This window comes from Frieseomelitta varia, unplaced genomic scaffold (genome assembly GCF_011392965.1).
Source record: "Frieseomelitta varia isolate USP_RPSP 00005682 unplaced genomic scaffold, Fvar_1.2 scaffold_88, whole genome shotgun sequence".
In the NCBI taxonomy this organism is placed as follows: Eukaryota; Metazoa; Arthropoda; class Insecta; order Hymenoptera; family Apidae; genus Frieseomelitta; species Frieseomelitta varia.
This window is the reverse complement of record NW_025110678.1, coordinates 393,172-412,096: the sequence shown is the minus strand read 5'-3', so window position 1 is coordinate 412,096 and position 18,925 is coordinate 393,172. Positions and strand designations below refer to the sequence as shown.

At 36.5% G+C, this 18,925-nt stretch overlaps 1 protein-coding gene across 1 annotated transcript in view; it reads right to left on the bottom strand.

Annotated features, from left to right (window-relative positions):
• LOC122536945 (glutamate receptor 1-like) overlaps window positions 1-18,925 on the bottom strand; it is a 230,823-nt gene that overhangs the window by 46,847 nt on the left and 165,051 nt on the right. The window contains exon 2 of the mRNA XM_043669741.1: window positions 16,660-16,812. Within this exon, the coding sequence (XP_043525676.1) occupies window positions 16,660-16,812 (153 nt within the window). The remainder of the gene's footprint in view (window positions 1-16,659; window positions 16,813-18,925) is intronic.

Here is an 18,925-nt window from a genome sequence, read left to right as displayed (position 1 = left end):
ATATAATCCTTTGCCTTCTTGCCAGAGGATTATAAAATTGAAAAATGGAACACGTTGAGGAAAGACACATTTCAAAAGACGTATAAAAAACGCAACATCCAACAAGCGAAGATTTGTCGAGCACAGTGGCTCACGCACTGTATATCGTATTCTCGATATCTCTCACGAGTTCAACCGCGAACATTGCGTGTATTTCACGCGTAAGACCTGCATTCAAACTTTCGATCAATAGCGTGTATCCTGTTGGAGAATATTCGGTCCTCGACGACGATAACACTCGTCGGAGAGCTGAAACATCGACGAAATAACGAGCCGTTCATCCGTCAAGTTACGATAAGATACTCGGCACCGATTTCCCCCTCGCTTCTGCATCCAATCCTAACGGCTCTTATCGATTTCTTATTACTTAGAGGCATGCCCCCTCCAACGACCATCACGGCGACGAGAGATCGTTCGACGAATGCCGGGTGTCGTCTCGTGGGTGTCGTTACTCGCACGTTTCGCCCTCTTGCTAATCTCCGACCAAGACGGTGTTTCCCGGTGTCAGCAAGTCCCTCGCCCGGTCGTCGTCGTCGTCGTCGTCGTCGTCGTCGTCGTCATCTCTCGCTTCTTTTTGACGAGAAAATCCGCGAAGAACGACGACCGACCCACCCCACGCGTCATCGAACATATCGGATTTCCGTCGACGCGACTCCTCTCTCTTTTTTCCCCCTTTCTATCTCTCTATATTTTTTTCGTAGATGAAATCGACAAATTTTTTTTTTTTTTTTAGAGAAACGTTTCCGGCGAGCGCGAATACCCGAAGCGACTGAGCTATTTAACGCGCGTACGGAGATCGATCCAATTATTCGCAGATTTCCTCCCATCGTCTGGAATTAATATCTTTTCTCCCATATTGTTGAAAAAAAGTTCAAGTCTCGTTTAATTGGCTTTTTTTCTGGTTGATGGCTGGCCAATCTCTGAGAATTTTGAAAGACGTGCGACGGATGGAAATATTTAGGTTTACCAGTGGAGTGTTTGAATAACAGTGAAAAATTAATGGTGAAGCATTCGAGTGTATCTTTATATCGTTGGAATCATGAGGCGGGGACGAAGATGAAGATTAATTCGACTTCTAAAGTGGACTTTTCTTGAGGATACTGCTGATGTAAATTTTGTAAGTTTTCATTTTATCTTACTTTGAATTTATTTGGAATCTATCGCGCTTTATTTACACCGCGAATCTTGAGCTTGATATCCTTAATTAAATACATCCCCAATTTATAGCAAGTTATATTATTATATGACATTAACATTATATTATTATATAATATTATAATATTATATATTATTAATATATATATTATATATATTATTATATAATATGTATTAATTTCTAATAAGAATGAAATTCAACGAATGTACATATTTCTTCCAAACGAATGAAATCATTTCAACGAGTTATACAAAAAAATTATGCTATAGGACAACGAAAATATAAAATGATGAATAGGATAACAAAAGCTATGTAAATAAAAGAAGATGGAATTCACAATGACAAATTTCAAGACTCGAAAATGTGCTTCTGCTCTTGTTACCTGCGAGAGAGGCAAGAAGTTGAAAATGTAACGACGGTCAACGTTAAAACAACGCGTTAAAAGTTAAACAACAAACGCGATAATAAATTTCGTTATTGAAAAGTTAAGCTACCTTGAAGTTTTTCTTGGCTGTTGTCGCGCGATTACGCGCCCGAGTTATCGAAATCGTGCCGTAGTTCTAAATAAATGAACACCCTGCAAACACTCTCCGTATAAATAATAAATTATTATTAGAAAAGAGGTGAAAACTAGCGAGACTGATGGCGACTCCAGCGGGAGAGTTGAAACCTTTATAGACTCGGAGTGAAGTTCGCTGTAGTCAAGTGTAAGTAATCGAAGAGAACGTCGCCTCTCTCTCTCTCTCTCTCTCTCTCTCTCGGAGAACCATCGGGTGACCGATAAAAGGTACCTCGGTGAAGTTTCATCGGGATCGAGCCGAGTTCGAAAGAACGGTACCGAGCAAATAAAAAGTGCTTTCTCGTTCGTTTCTATTGATTTAACTTAAAAATTATGTTTGCCGATGTTCTTAGACACTATAAATAAAGAATTTCTTACTCCACGATCAATTGTTGACCAAACACACGTTCTCAATGCGTCACAACTTTGATGTGACATACTTTTTTTTTTAAACAGTAGTTAGTGTGTACATCTAACAAAAGTATTAACAGATTCTTTGTAACATAAAGCATCGTGTCATCAAGTTGAACGATTTCTATTTTTACTTGATTATTTCAACTTGTTCAATTTTAACGTGACTGTGACAATTAAACTGCGGACTCTTATGAATTTTTTTCTGTTGAACATATTTTACTTATCAAGGATTAATTAATACAATTAATAAATTAGTACCATTAATGCAACGTTTCATTTGCTAATTTATATTTCCACGTTTCTTTTATGTTACCAATCTCTCTTTTAATACTGAGACTGTCAAACAGAATTTATGTCTTTTGCTCAATTTTTTAAAAATTTTATTTACTTTGGTTATTTTGCACATTACTGATTTGAAGCACATTGCTGATTTTTATGAATTTTTTTCTGTTGAACATATTTTACTTATCAAGGATCAATTAATACAATTAATAAATTAGTACCGTTTACCATTAATGCAACGTTTCATTTGCTAATTTATATTACCAAGTTTCTTTTATGTTACATGTCTCTCTTTTAATACTGAGACTGTCAAACAGAATTTATGTTTTTTGCTCAATTTTTTAAAAAATTTCATTCACTTTGGTTATTTTGCACATTGCTGTTCAAAGATTTGAAGCACACTTTACTTACAAAATAAACTTCTCCATTTACTTTTCTAAAGAAAAACATTGCAAACAGAAGATTGATTTTTAACTATAATCAATTGAAATCTCAATGTTATAAAATAAAATACTCATCTAATTCGAAGAGTCGTTGTTTCTTTTAATATTACCTTGTTTGCGAATTATAACGAAATACATACGTGCAAAAATCCACGGTCGAGATAATCCGTGCACGCGTAACTTCAGTTATCGATATTGAAATCTTTACGATCCATCGAGTTCAACGCGACGTTGATTATTTCGGCCACGAGTGCGAGTGATCCAAAGGTAACGCGATCTCACGAGACGAGAAACTCTCGATCGATTCTCCCAGCACGATGGCCGATGTTCCCGGAAAATACGAGCTGCTAAATGTAACGAGTGACGGTAACCGAGAGAGAGAGAGAGAGAGAGAGAGAGAGAGAGAGAGAAAGAGACGAGAGTAACTAACCGGTTGGTGGTCGTGGAACGCGTTCGGAATTTATCGAGTCCACTCGATGGAGAATTAATCGACGTCGGTGGTTGCCTCGGTCGCCGGGCAATCTCGAAGAAACGTGAATGAACCTGAGGTACAAACGATCGGAAGTAATCCCCCCGGAGGGTGAAGAAGCAAGGTGAGATCTCACCGTCGAAACGAACGAACGAACGACGACCTCGTCGTTCTTTTTTTTTTTCTTCTCTCTCTCTGATTAGGCGAACGAACTTCCCGAACGGTGTTGCGGTGTCGCGCTGTTTTCGCGATTTAATTGGAAAGTTTTAAATTGAGGCCGGGCTAATAAGCAACGGGAGTCTGTACGCGGCTGTTCTACTACGTCTGACGCGTAATCAGCGTGCAGTCCGCGGTCGAGGGGTTCGTTCGTTCGTTCGTTCGTTCGTTCGTTCGTTCGTTCGTTCCCCGATTACTACCAGAGATTTGCGTAATCCTGTCCTCTTCTCTTCCTCCCTCTCTGTCTTTCTCTCTTTTCGTGGATATTTTTTCTCTGTATTTTTTTCTTCTCGAGTTTACGCGAAGTCTTGATAATGAGTTTCGAAGGAAGGATCGTTAATTTGTGGGGAACTGCCGGGATACTTGGCGAAAAGCAACGAGAAGAAATAATTGACGCGTTATTTTATAAAAAGTTCGTGGGAGATTTCGTTTCCCCTGTATTTTTGAAGATTTTTCAGGGATTCGTGGAGAGTGCGTGATATATATTTCGTTTGAAATACGTCTGTACAGAAATCCTGTTTTATAAAATTATTACTTTGTGGCGGCCTATAGTCCCTCGAGTACGAGTTTCGAACATCGACTCGTAAGTGACTGTGCGCCTAGCGCCGAAGTCTAGCAATCTTCGATGTTAAGCAAACAGAGTGCGGAACACCGTCTAGGATGGGTGGACCGTCTAGCCTAACTGATGGAGTCTAGGCAGCGACTCTAAGACGAAATGCACAACCTTTCCTCACCTTTACCTTCACTTTACCTTCACTTTCCTTCATCCTTACACCATCAATACTCTCAATCCCTTCAATTTTATCAGTCATATTTTATAAAATTTGAAAACACTGTTGTTAGTTTAACCATCTCGTTTCGAAATATAATAAAACATAATACAATATAATATAATAAAATATATACACTTGTATACTTGTATATATTTTCGAAAATTTCAAAATATATTTGCAAGTCTAATCATCTCGACTAAAACATGTACAAGTAATATGTGCGGGATGCACTTTACCCCGCAATATTATCAATTATCAATTGAGGTCTCCACGATTGCATGCGAGATATTCTATTCATTCGATTCGATTCGAGCAAGAAATCGGGCAGAGTATATATCGATCGCGCGAAAATAGTGGCGATTAATGCTGCCGCGTGTTAGCTAATTTGCAATCATCGAACGAGTCGAAAGCGCCTGTATCCGTAGATTCAGAAATCACGGTGTCTCTAATGATTATATTCCAATCTGTATACTGTCAGTTACTCGTTACATTTCCCATTTCCATACCATTATTAACTGTACAGTATTACGGTCGGATGTAATACCTAACTCGCCTCGTGCATTTCACTGCGTTTAACGCCCCCTCCGTTGCAATCTGTCCTTCCTTCGTCTGGCCCAAGCAAATGGAACACGTATAATGCTCTCTCTCTCTCTTGCGGCGTGTATAAAAAAAATATTACAAAGTCCACTCGCGTCGACCGAACTTTCGTCTCTCGAAACGGGGAGCAACGCGAATTCTCCGAGTCAATTTCGAGCACGAATTGGATTGTCATCGGTCGGGTGGCACTCCCGTTATGGCATCCACGTTGCATAACTTTGGCCGTTTTAACCAGTTGGGGACCGCTCCTTTTCGTGAGAAACGACAATAGGAAATGACACGATCCCAGCTAACCAGAAGCCTCGGTCCAACACGCTCCAAACAAATAACGTTTCTCCGGCCGGCGCGGCGTGACAACCTACCCCCCGAATTCCATCTCTCGCGACCCTTTCAACCCGCTCGGAACAAATATTAAATGATAGTTGCCTCACGGTGTCGCGCGTTCAACGCTAATGGAAACTGTCCTGCGGAGAAAAGAATTTAATATCATATCGGAATTGGCCAACTTTTCTGACTTTTGGAAACTGGCTGTCAACTGCCGGCGACGTGCATTCGTTGGAGAAAAAGAAAAAAAAAAAAAAGAAAATCGGAGCAGGCGACGGTGTATGTAATAGTAGGCACTTTGTTTTTTTATTAATCCTTTGCACTCCAACATTTTCTCAAGTACATCTTTGCAATACAACACCAAATTTTTTTCGCTTCTCACGCATATCCAATGAATTATTTGTTTGAAAGTAAACATTGCAAGTACAAGAGTTCGTGAACAGTTTTATTCGAAATTATTGAATTATTGCTTGTAACGTGCGATATTAAAAAATTTCCTCAAGAAATTTTGTTATCAGTTGTTAAACAGATAATTTTTACTATGTTTAATACTACTTCGATCTTCCTCGCTATCATTGGAACCACTAAACTGAAGTCTTCCTTTTTTTTATAATAGAACAATGCTGCTATTATCAGAATCGATACTTGGTGTCCCAAAACAATCTGAATTATTTTCATATATTAATCAGAAACAAATTCGTCATCATTACTATCTTCAAATAACTTGCTTTCTATATTTTTATATATATTCTATATTTATATTATATTTTATATTGTATATCCTATGTATATATATTTATATTATATTTTATATTGTATACTATATTTATATTATATTTTATATTGTACATCCTATATTTTATATTTTCTGATTTATTTAATCAGAGAAACGGAAGAATACTGAATTAAATAGAATTTATTAACAATACTTTTATCTCCTCTCTTATTACATCATCAAATATTGTCTGTGCCTGGGAGGAGTGCTTGGAGTGCAAAGGATTAATATTAATAAGTGATCCACACTGGGATATTTATTATATCCACACTCTTATTAAATGTACAGTAGAACTGCGTTTATACGAATTCTATTTACTCGAACTAAATTTTAATTAATAAATTTTTGCCAGTCGAATCTGTTTTTTTTAAACTAAATCTCCTATTATACAAACTCCAATAAATATAAATTATTTATCTCGGTAAGTTCTCCATTGGAATTCAATTTTACAAAATTATTCGTCATTTCGTGTCACTCTGCCTGCCAAACAATGGTCACAAAAAAACTTTTGCTCACTATTGTAATTCATAATAACAAACTTAGTACTCTCGTGTAACTATAAATATTTGATGCTGCAAAAACGAAACGTAGTTTCAGATAAGAAAGCAAGTATGCGTAGATTTCTGTAACAATTGTACGTGTTGAATATTTAAAGACCTGCAGAACATCCTAAAAAATTAAAATAATTCACAAGTAGGAATATCAAACTTTGTATCATATCTAGTGCTTTCGTATTATCTCGTGATATAAAAATCTGATGCTGAAAAAGCGAAACATAGATTCAGATAAGAAAGCAAATATGCATAGATTTCTGTGATCATCATACGTGTTTAATATTTAAAGCAACACCCTAAGATCTGGAAGACCTATTAAAAATATTCTAGAAGACTTCTAGAACTTCTGGATATCCTATCTATAAAGTAGACTCGCGGAGTGTTTGATATTTAAAGGAACACCGAAGACCTACAGACCCATAAAACAGAGAATGCCTGTAAAATATCTCAATTTCATGGGATCTCGCTAAGCCAACTAGACAAAGTTATCTAAAGCCAAGAAGTAACCGAAAGTCCCGAAGCCAGTATCAACAATACCGCCGTGAGCGTCACTCATCGCGCTACCTTCGCCCAAGTAAATCTACCCGAAGCCATGCAGCGAAGTGCCAGCAGCCTGTTCCCAACCCCCCGAAAGTCATAATCCTATGGCCGCGTGTTTCGGCAACGATTCGCCTGGCAAAGGGGTATATCGTCTGCGTGGTTTGCCTTCTGCCGTCCCGAACGTCTCGGTTTGCGGTGACAGCAGACCAATGTCTGCTCGGAAATAAATCGCGCGGGAATTGAAGCTCGGGGATTCGTCTCGCGTCTGGACGTGATAGCACCGCGGCCGGAAGCGCGACAACGGGGAAGGAAGAAAGATTGAAAGAAAGGGAGAAAGATGGGGAGGGATAGAGGGAAAGTGTAAAAGCGTGGAGAAGAGGGGCGAACAGCCCCGCAAGAATGGAAGGGAACGGGGCAGAGGAAAAGGGATGAGAAACGATGGGAGTATATACTGGGTGTCTCGTCTGAAGTCAGAGATAAATGTTCTTCTTCCTTGTTAGCGAGGAAAGTATTTAGAATATATAATTGGTCGTTGTTGCTAGGGGGAAAGATAAAATTTCAGCAATATTTTCTTTGTAAATTTCTGGGGACACTTTGAGAGAAATTAGTTTTAATTCGTTTATGTTGAAACAAAAGCGTCCATTTGTTTTGTATTTATCATTTCGTTTTAATTATAATAATGTATGATCGCGATGATTGTGACATGCGTGCCCTGGACAGTGCAGGCCAGTGTTGAGTTTATTGTCGGTTCACATATTGGTTTTTCTACTGCGCCCTGGCGACACGTGTTAGAACGTATTGGAGCGTGGCCTTGAATGTCAAAAGGGCACCGATGAAATTTCAATACGGTGTCGGGATACTATACGAACTTCCTATCGCTTATGTTAATAAATGGTCGAAACGATGTCCGACGGGGGATACATTAACCAGAACAAGGAATCATGAATTGTACCGTTTCTAAAATTATTGACGGTGTAACGGCACAAGCTCTAATTGTTCGATTCATCATGTCTTCCGGAAAGCATAGGTATGTTGCTGTTGATGAAGTGTGCGCTCAGTTATTATGTATTACTGCACACACGTTTCGTCACGAATAATTAAAGCTTATACTGGTATTATTTAAAAAATAATCGTTCCGTGTGAATTGTCCATCTCGCGTACGTGCTTGAAACTCTAACATTTTGTAAAAGGAAAGAACTTGTGCTATGTATTCGCTTATCTTGAAAAATTGAAAAATAAAAATAACTGAATCATTTTTTGACGGAAGAAAGTTTAAGAGATAAAGAAAATATTCGACATTTTCAGAGAAAATTGTATTGGAGGAAACCGATTAATCGATCGCTATCACTGTATTTTAAAAAACAGATTATTAACATTTATAACGTCCCTGCTATGTGTATCTAACCACGGTTACAATAAAGGGAAAATAAAGTCAATCGTGCAAGATTATTAATCTTCTAATAACTAGACGATCATTTACAATAATATTGTTTATATATCCAAAACAGAATCTCGAAGGAGATTAAAAATTATAGTCAAACCTAAAAATTTCGAGGAAATTGCAAAATTAAGAGAATCGTAATGAACTTCTTTTGTAACTTAGTTAACCCAAAAGAAAATTACTTAACTCAAACTTAACCTAAAATTAAAAGCCACCTAAAAGAATCACGTCGCGTCTCGAGTATTTTCCAATGCTCGGTTAAAAACAAAGGAGATGCTCAAGAATTCAGGTAACAGCGAGACACCATATATAAAGAAAAAAGGCGGGAAACACCCCTGGGAGCCCCACGGCAGATTTATACCGCTCCTGGCGGGTTGGCTGGCTGGCTGGCAAGTCTGTGCACCCTATATACCACCACCGTACGCCCACCCCTAGCCGCGGGGTTACCTTCTAACCAAAGGATTCTGCAGGATATTATACGATATGCACCGAAAGTTGATAGATGGCTATTACGTTCCGCTAAGACGAGCATGCTACTACGGTTCTGCGGCTCTTTCTCCGTCTACCGCCCACTCCCTTCGCCCACTTCACCCCCGACCACCTTTCTTCTTCTTCTCTTTCCTCACCCTAGCGCCGATCCTCCGGCTGCGTTCGGCTGTGTGCTCGCGAATGTGATTTTTCGGTGGAAAGATTCCCTTGGTCCTCGTTCATCGTCTGGCTCGCTTCTGCAAACGACTCTGAACCACATCTCGGCGACTTTTTGCTCCTTACCCGGCCATATACCCTCGCGAGATTTTCGAGTAGTAAAAACGATTCGTGGGGTGGGGGGGGAATATTGTTAGGAGGAGGAATTCCTGACCGGATCGAGTGCTTTATCGCGTGTAATCGATGGCGGGATTTTATTTACTCGGTTCACCGGGCGAGAGACTATCGGTTGGCAGTTTCTCCTCGACTTTGGAAATTGTAAACTTTGTAAAACGCGAAGTGATCGTCCGTATGGGGAATAATCAATGGTTAGGTTTTGAAACGAAGAAAATGATATTCGAGGTCGAAAATATCTTTTTAATTTTAATTTTAAAATAACAAATTAATTTTTATATTTAATTTTGATTGTAAGAATTAATAATAATTATTTATATTAAATATATTATTTAATACAAATATTCTATTGTTCATTTTATGATTAATGTAAATAATACTATAAATATAAATAATATATTATATTTAACATATAATAAAAATTTATATGTTTTAAATATAAGATTACATTAATTAATAAAATATGCTAAATCATTTTTATATTTTTTCATATATATAATATAAATTATATTGTATTATAATATACAAATATTTATATATAATTTATTAATATAAATAATTATTATATAAAATATAAATTATATATTAAATTAAAATTTAATATAGTAATATGTTTAAAATTTATTTATTTATCTTCATAAAAATTAAATTTAATGTTCGAGGAAAATATAAAAATATATAAAATAGTTCTATATATAAAATATATACATAAAATAGTTCTAAATATAAAAATGATATTGATTCCAACTCGGGGAAAATTGAATTCATTGTATTTAGCGTACACTAGCAATTCATTTCCTATAATCGAAGAAACTCAGGTTTTAATGGAGTTTTTCAACATGCAAAAATTAATTCTGGATTTTTGGAATGTACGTACGCGAATGCACGCTCTCATTATACGCAGGAAACGTTTGCGGAATTTGTTAATTGAAAATACAGAGAGTTAATTAATTAAGAGGAGATTTCAACTTATTGTACCGGCTATATATCTCAAGTGAAATTTAAAATATAATCGAGCTCATTGTCAGATTTGAATGGAGCTTTTCCCCGTGCAAAGGCGAATGTCCGAGGGAATCAATATTCTTTGGTTGAATTAGCGCGACGTGAAATTCTGTCGCTGGACGAGACGCGAGTAACGGAAATGAGGACTTATGTCCAGTCGCTGTCTTCCATTTAGGATAATAATTCTTTCCCTGTGTCACGATGAAATTTGCTTTGCAGCGTACGAGCGCCGTCGAAAAGGGATTGAAATTCCATTCACCAAAGGAAAAATATCAGACAGACTCGCTCCGGAATTAATTAATTAATTAATTAATTAAACCGACAATCCATCCAACCTAGAATACCAACATTCTATCTGCATGATTTCTATTTTAGAAATGGTAGAAATTCTTTGGGAAAATAATCAGTATAGTTCGTACAACGTGATAAATGTAGAATTTTAGAAAATCTCCACAATATTTAATAATTACGCCATCTTCTAATTTAGAAATCTATTTTACGCATCCTTACGTTTGTCCATATTTCTTGAAATTTTGACATTATGTTACATACTATATGACAAATGTGAGAAGTAGAAATTTGTTTCGTCTTTTGTCGATGTATCTGTCATTTAGGAGGAACTCACGTAAAAAAAAAAATGGAAGTTTCGAAGAACGAAGAATTTATTTCATAAAGAAAATTTGGGGTCTCCAATTAAAAGATATCCAGTTTCTGTGCAATATTTAAAAGTTTTCCGGAAAATGATCGAATAGTATCAGCCGAATTTTCATTTAAGTTTGTCCTTTTTAATCCAAAATTTCTCGCGGAGGAATCTTTAGTGGTCAAACTTTGAACACATCTGCCGCGTAAGATTCAACATCACGCAAAACTCGACTTTCGACAGTTAACTCGCGGGTCGATTAAAATTAGGAAAATTCCTTCCTATCTGAATATTATCTAACATCCTAAGAAAACACCGGTAGAACCAGAAATTAGGGTACAACCTGCTTGTTCGGCAGTGCTTACCTCAAATAGAACCATTATCGCTTATACTCTTTAACGTTCAACACTTGTATGTTAAAAACACTTTCTTCGCTGTTAAAGACATCGAACGTTCTACAATCCGGCAACGAAACACAAAATCAATCACGTCGAGAACAATCGAACGATTCGAGCAAGCAGAAAGTCGAAATACTTCAAATACTTTCGATAATTTTTCTGAAATTTAATTTCAACGATATCATTACATTTAACGTCTGAACACAACTCGCAATTGAACTACGCTAAGCTTTTGATAAAATTATCCATACATTTCCCGCTAAACTGCGCGCGAAATACAGTAAAATATATTTCAATGGCTCGCAATGTACAACACAGCTACAGCTTTCAATAACAACCTATTCTTTTCTAGGTTCCCACCGAATATAACGTTCCATTCCAAGACTCTTAAACGACGAAATACGTATAATTTCCGCGTTGGTCGGCGCCAAGGAAGTCGTTCGGACGAAGATGCAGCGAATGGAAACATTTAAACGGATCGCATCTCGACGATAGATATGGCAGACGAGCAACATGGCTTACAGTGGGATTATAACAACGGGGGTCTTGATCCGGGCGAACCAACCAGCATTAATACAATTAGCAGAGCTTTCCTAAGTACCGTAACGCGGTGCACGGGTCGGCCTGACCCTTGGACTTGGCCCAAATATTCGCGACTCTGTGGCCAAACCACCGCGATCCCGCCCGTCCACGAATTCTATTACCGAATCTCTGTTCTGATACGCTGCCCCTCTATCTCGAATATATTTCATCACGTTTGAGGGAAATGCTGCCGAACGGAGTGGCACGGAAAGGACGTGAAATCGGCAAAGAAGAGATAAAATTCAATTCAAACGAATGGACGATGGAATTTGAGAAAAAGAAACGCGAAAGAACACTAAATTTATTGCTCAAGTAAGCCGACAGGACGAATTTTTTTTTTTTTTATCTTGTTTCAATAGTTATATCTCAGTAAATTATTAATAATTGTGAATAAGTCATACCTTTCGGATAAATAAAAATGGCTCCGTTTTTAGTGGGTTATATGTATCTACTTTACAGAAACAGATTTTTATTATTAATAACAATTATGAAACAACCGAACAACAGGTACATGATATCTGTTTCAGAAGAAAATTATTCGTGCACACTGTTTTCTTCACAAAAATATTGCGAAATATGCATTTTTTATTGTCCACAATTAAATTTTATCCTTTATTAGATTTTCTTTACAAAAATATTGCGAAATATGCATTTCTATTGTCCACAATTAAATTTTATTCTTTATTAGATTTTCTTTACAACAATATTGCGAAATATGCATTTTTATTGTCCACGATTAAAAGATACTTGATTCCTTCGCGAAATGTGAAAGAATTGGCAGTCTTACATACGACGTCAATTTATCAGAGGTTTCCAGTACTGTAATATTTACACATATTTCGCAATGTAAAGTAATCATGCCTGTGTAATTTTGATATAAATATACGAGTTACACGATCTGCGATAGTATCTACAGTTTCTATGACGTTGGAAATAAAACAGAAACAATTAAACTCCTGAAACAGTATCAACTGTTATATATATATTTATTTATTTATACACATATACATATACTGTATTTCAGTTTAATATCCACCTATTCCCAGAGAACCATACTATACTGTTGCGTAAAGTATATTGTGCATTTACAACAAATAAATTATTAAAACACTTTCGAGACACAAACATATTGAACAACATTTGCTTTCCTTGCTAAACTTCAACTTTTATCAGCGAAACGTGTATACATTTATTTGTTTAGAAATTTAAATCTGTATAATGTAATATTAATGAAAAAAAAAAATGTATAACATAATGTCAAGAAATGTGCGGAATGTTTGGTTTCTTCAGATAAATAGAAGTATTCTTTTTTTTATATACTATTAAAACATGTCTGTAAATCGAAATACTACGCGTATTAGAATCGATGAGTGTTTACTACGATATAAGATGTTCTATTTTAGAAAATATATCGATGCTATATTGATTATACATTAAATCGAATTCTATTTTCAAAAATATATTATCGCGAGAAATTTCATAAGATCTACGCAGATTTAATAAGAGTGCCTCATATTTTCAAGCTTCACGAAAATCAACGATATTTATTTCTGATGAATATTATTATCAGTGGTGTTCTTTTCGTAAAACTTTTAAAAATTATATACATAATTGATTACGTATGATTTGAATGTCTCATAAAAGAAAATGAATCGAATTTGTCCATTTGACCATTGCATAGAAAATACTGAGGAACCTGGGCCAAAAATCAAATTCAATTTGAACACTACAGATAAACAACATTCGACTAATTAAAATCTCTCGGTTTCCTTTTATTTGTTTCCTCCGAGTTTTCTATTTCAACTTCCTGCTGAAACTAGCAACATTGCATTTTAACCACAAGTCCTCAAAAAACTACAGAAACAATCAAATATTTAAGCACATTGGGAATGTACCAATTGGAAACAGGGCAGTTACAGTCGCGATTGAAATTCAGCGAAATCGAATTACGAAACGGCGTTAACGTTACAATCGGGAGGCCTCCGTTTCTTTGTCACCGCGGGGACACATCTACAAGGGGTTTTCATCGATGACAAGAAACCGATATCTTTGGCACCCAGGTGGCCATTCGTTTACGGTTTAGAACGAAGCCGAGCAGCTTCAAAGGCAATTCCGTCGCGGCTCGATTGACCGACACCCCCCTCCGGGTTAGAGAGAGCGTCAAACGATCGTGCGGATGGTCGGCCAACTCGTTCGTGTTTCAAATCTACACGTATCACAAAGTTGACAATGAATCTGTGCAGAGTCGAACTGGGACGCGACGCTTCGAATCAATTTCTCACTAGCACGGCCGTGAGTTTTACGATTGTTGTTAAAAAAAAAAAAAGGAAAAGAAATTTGTCCGCACGATGATTTTTCACAACAACAAATTACTCAATCATGAAATGGGAATATATCCTCGATGTTAAAAATAATATCAATGAGAAAAAAATTTGATGAAAATTTTGAATTTGATATTTTCTCGAAATTTCGAATACGATGCTAATGTTGAATTGTCATTAAAAAAAAATTGGTTAGTGCTATTGGCGATGATGATGAAACTGAATAATATAAAGTTCTGATTATTTTTGTTGAACTTTTAATAATTTGAATAATAAAATCATGAGAGGCTTGAGTGTCTGTTGCCGCAAAAATATTTCATCGTCACCGTTGAAAGACGATTGCTGTTTTGTCTCGACCATCGTCCCCGATTTTCCACCGATAATCACGTCCACCGAGCGAATTTATCCCGAGTGATGTTAGAGTTTACCGATTGGACAATCAAACGTAATCAACAGATCGAGAGTACGTGTTCGATCCACCAGTTCGAAGAACAATTAGCGGTTTGATTAATGAAATTAGCGGTTGAGAAGGATACCGACGTGTCGTAAAATTCTGTAATTCGATTTTCCAATATAGAAGATGCTAGCAACAAATTCTTGTCTGACTATGAAATTCTAGAATATACGTACGTACGATAAAGATGTTCAAAAAAAATTTTTTTTAGAGACAACGTATTAAGAAAAACGAAGAAGAAATTAATCTTTTACGATGAAAGAAGTTTTTCAATATATGGAATACATCTTCGTATTCCACAAAAATCCAACGGATTGTACAATCTCTTGATCAAACGAACTATCTGATTTTACAAAAGTAATTAATAATAATTTTAATATTAATCCCCAAAGGGATTAATTATTAATTATTATCACATTCGTATTCTATAGTTACAAAGCGACCGTAATTGGTCGATTTGCAATATTGAATTAATCAATTATAAACCACATCTATCGTTTTATTTAAAAATCGTACAACACTCTGGAATTTCAACGCGAAATATTAAAAAAAAGAGTCATGCGTTTCTCGTATCGAATATTGCTTTATTCCACGTTTTATTCTACGTGTCAATCTGTTGTGCAGAGTATCGATGCGTGTTATCGAAAGCATCGAGGATGTAATATCCACGAGGAAGCTTCCTGTTCACGATCGACGCGATAAGAAAACACACACACACATACACAAACACACACTCTCTCTCTCTCTCTCTCTCTTGTGGCTCCGTGTCATACGTGCATGACTTCCAAAGACGAGAAATAGAGGTGTTTCGATGAGGGAACGAGATTAGTATCTTTCCAGTGACGTCGAAACGTTACTTACTTGGGCCACGCGGTGCCAAACCATTTCCAACCCGCGCCAAAATTCAATGGCGAGCGTGATGTCATGTTTCCGGCACGTACGGGTCTCACCATTGTGTTGATCATTCAACGTATCTGATACACCAGAGATATCGCAAACAAAATGACATCGATTTCTGATATTCCACGCCCTACTGTGTTCTACTTCTGGGCTACGTTTAAAAACTCATCGGAGCTTAAAAACTCATGTTTCCTAGTAAACATACACACACACACACACACACACACACCGATTTTTCCTGAAGATCGTGTTATTAAGATCTATCGAAGGTTCTCCTTGGCGACTCGAACGCAGTTTCCAAACAAGTTAGATAATAATTCTCGCTTTCGAAGCGCGAAAGAAAAGTTACGCGATTCTGGGAAATATAATTCCGGCTTGGTCATCGTACGAAAGAGCGTGTTAGTTTGCTGGTTGCTCTGGCTATCAATAATTGAATTGCAAAGTTCCGAAGATCCACCCGGTGGATTGTGTGGAATTTTTCTAGCGCGAAATCGATTAACTACATTCTAAATTGAGTATTAACCATTTCTGTGTGTTTTTGTATTTTGACGATTTTCTAAATTACCGATGTTGGGATGGACACGTGTAATTCTGTAGTTCGAAGCCAGATTAACCAATTCACGATTGAAAGTCTTCATTAAGTTACACGAACACACCTCCATTCAAATATTTTGTATTTTTAAATTTTTAACATGCGTAGTCTCTCATAACAGACACTTTACAGATTTTCTGTAAGCACAAAATATCGTTTGATTTCTTAAAGATCCTTCCCCAGCAAATTGTAAAACAGTTTTCTGATTTTTGCGCATGAAAGCAAGAATTTTTAATTTTGATTGTTTTTCTATCGGGCAATTTTGTTGGTAAGCAAGAAGAAAGGCTCGGGTTAGTCTGGCTCTCAAATACAAAATTATCGATAGATATTATCGATCGAATTGATCGATAGACGAAAGTTCGTACTTACTGAGGCGAGATAGCTTGTAAGCATCCGCGGTATTAATTACGTCCACGAAAGCCTGCAACTCAAACTTCCGGGTCGTGGTATTCTGGTTGTGGTTGAACATCGCAAATCTGAAGGCTGACTGAACTTCGTCGGCGCCTTGCTCGAAAATTGCACCTGCAATCAGAAAATACGTATACCGACTTTTACTTTGCTGACTTTATTGGTAACAATATACTTTATAAATCATTATATAAAATAATATGACAAATGTAATAATTTGAAATATGTAATATATATATACAAAAAATATTGTATTTATATACTAAATGCTACACTATAACTATTTAAAAAAGATAGAAAATAATTCTTTTAGAAATATAACCGATCAAGCGCAACAAATTTTAAAGAATATTTGTAAATAATATTTAATAATAATTATTCATGTCATAGGTTATGTATTATTTAATAATAATTATTTGTGTTATAGATATTATAAGTGGATTCATACGACTCAACGCGGTTGAACTGCTATTTTATGAAAGAATGTAGATCACTAGGTTAAACCATTGAGTTGATCTACTTGTCGAAGAAAAAAGTTCTTCCAATCAATAAACTTGGCAACAAAATCGAAATTCATTCAATAAATTATTACCACTAATTATCTTATAACGACTCTTATAACGATCAAACTACAGACAACGAACAATAATACTGTGAACAAATTTTCATTTTGCAAAAAGAATCTGACAAGATAGTGCACTGAACTGTCGTGTCCATAAATAAAGGGGAAGATGTTCAAAAAATGTCAGACGTCGCTTTTCAACTCCGAATGAAAATTCAAGTAATCGGTTTATCGAGAGATCGGGTGCAATAATCCGAGAATAGCGATCTGTATTGGATATATATCATAACAGAGAGAATTTCGTTTACTAGCGGCTCACATGTGGCACAGTAGTACGAGTCAACGTCTGCTGGGCCAGTGTCGGGCCACGACCCTCGTGTAATTACGTCGACCCATTCGCCGTTAATAGTCGGTAATATGTACCGATATTAATGCTAACGATTTACCTTAAACTACCTACACAACCGATACTTCGTTCAATTTCTAATTACACTATTCCCCAACATAAGTTACATGATAGATTTTCAATAATTTTGCGTAGATACAGTTCGATAAGAAGAAGAGCAATGAATAGTAACGATAAAGTACTAGAAGTAGAAGAATAATCGAATTTAATATCCTGTACTTGAAACCGAGCAGGGAAAATGATATGAAAAATAATAAACGACAAAATGACACTCAGCAATAAAATATTACAGTAAAGTACTGAATTATGACAGTTACAATTAAAAATATTAATTCTATTTTAATTATTTTATAATGAATATTGCTCGATATTATTTCGTTGCTTATCACGCTGCTACTAACTTTTCATTTATTTAACTTTTTATACGTGAACGAATTACTTCGCTGAGTCAAAATATTCTTCTATCCCAAATAACTTGCTCTTTTATTCTCTAACAAATTCGAAACGTCGTTGTCTCGCGCTCGAAAGATCAAAAACATAAATTTCTCAATCAGTATCGCGTCTCGATTATCGCGGATTGATGATATCTGACAGTTTCAGTTGGCAAACATCGAGCTTTCGAGCGATTTGTCACGACGAGCATTGATTTTTCGGTAAACAAAAGTTAAACGAGTTCGGTACACGTTCATCTGGTATTTTGTTTCGTTTCTTTTTTTCTTTTTTTTCTCGCGTGCGCTCAAATGAACGTTATGTCCGTCAAAAAAAAAAAAAAAAAAAAAAAAAAAAAAAAANAAAAAAAAAAAAAAAGAAAAACCGGCGCATATATGGCCGATGGAAATGTTCTTTCTGATTTTTGGAGAGAAACAGAGTGGGGCGGAGAAGAAATGAAAATTTTTTCCAAACTCAGAGAAACGCAGCTTTGTTTGTGCTCTTCTCTGCCACACACAAAGCAACGAGAATGATATTCTTTACGACTTTCAAAGTCGCCACGCTGAATTTGACTTCCCTACGAGTGTTTCTCCATCGCGAAATGAGAGAACTTCTCTCGCACGGTCTCTCGCTACGTACGCCACCGTGCACGCCATAACCTTACGTAATATCATTCCACTCTTGGATTTTTCTTATTCGCTCCTTGCCAAGCTTTTTCTTTCGCGCCGCGCCTCCGCCACTGCTGCTATTTCTACTTTACGCAATTTCTCCCTGCCGCGGCAAATCCGGCAAATCCTTAAAGAATCGCGCGCATCACCGTGGAACGAATC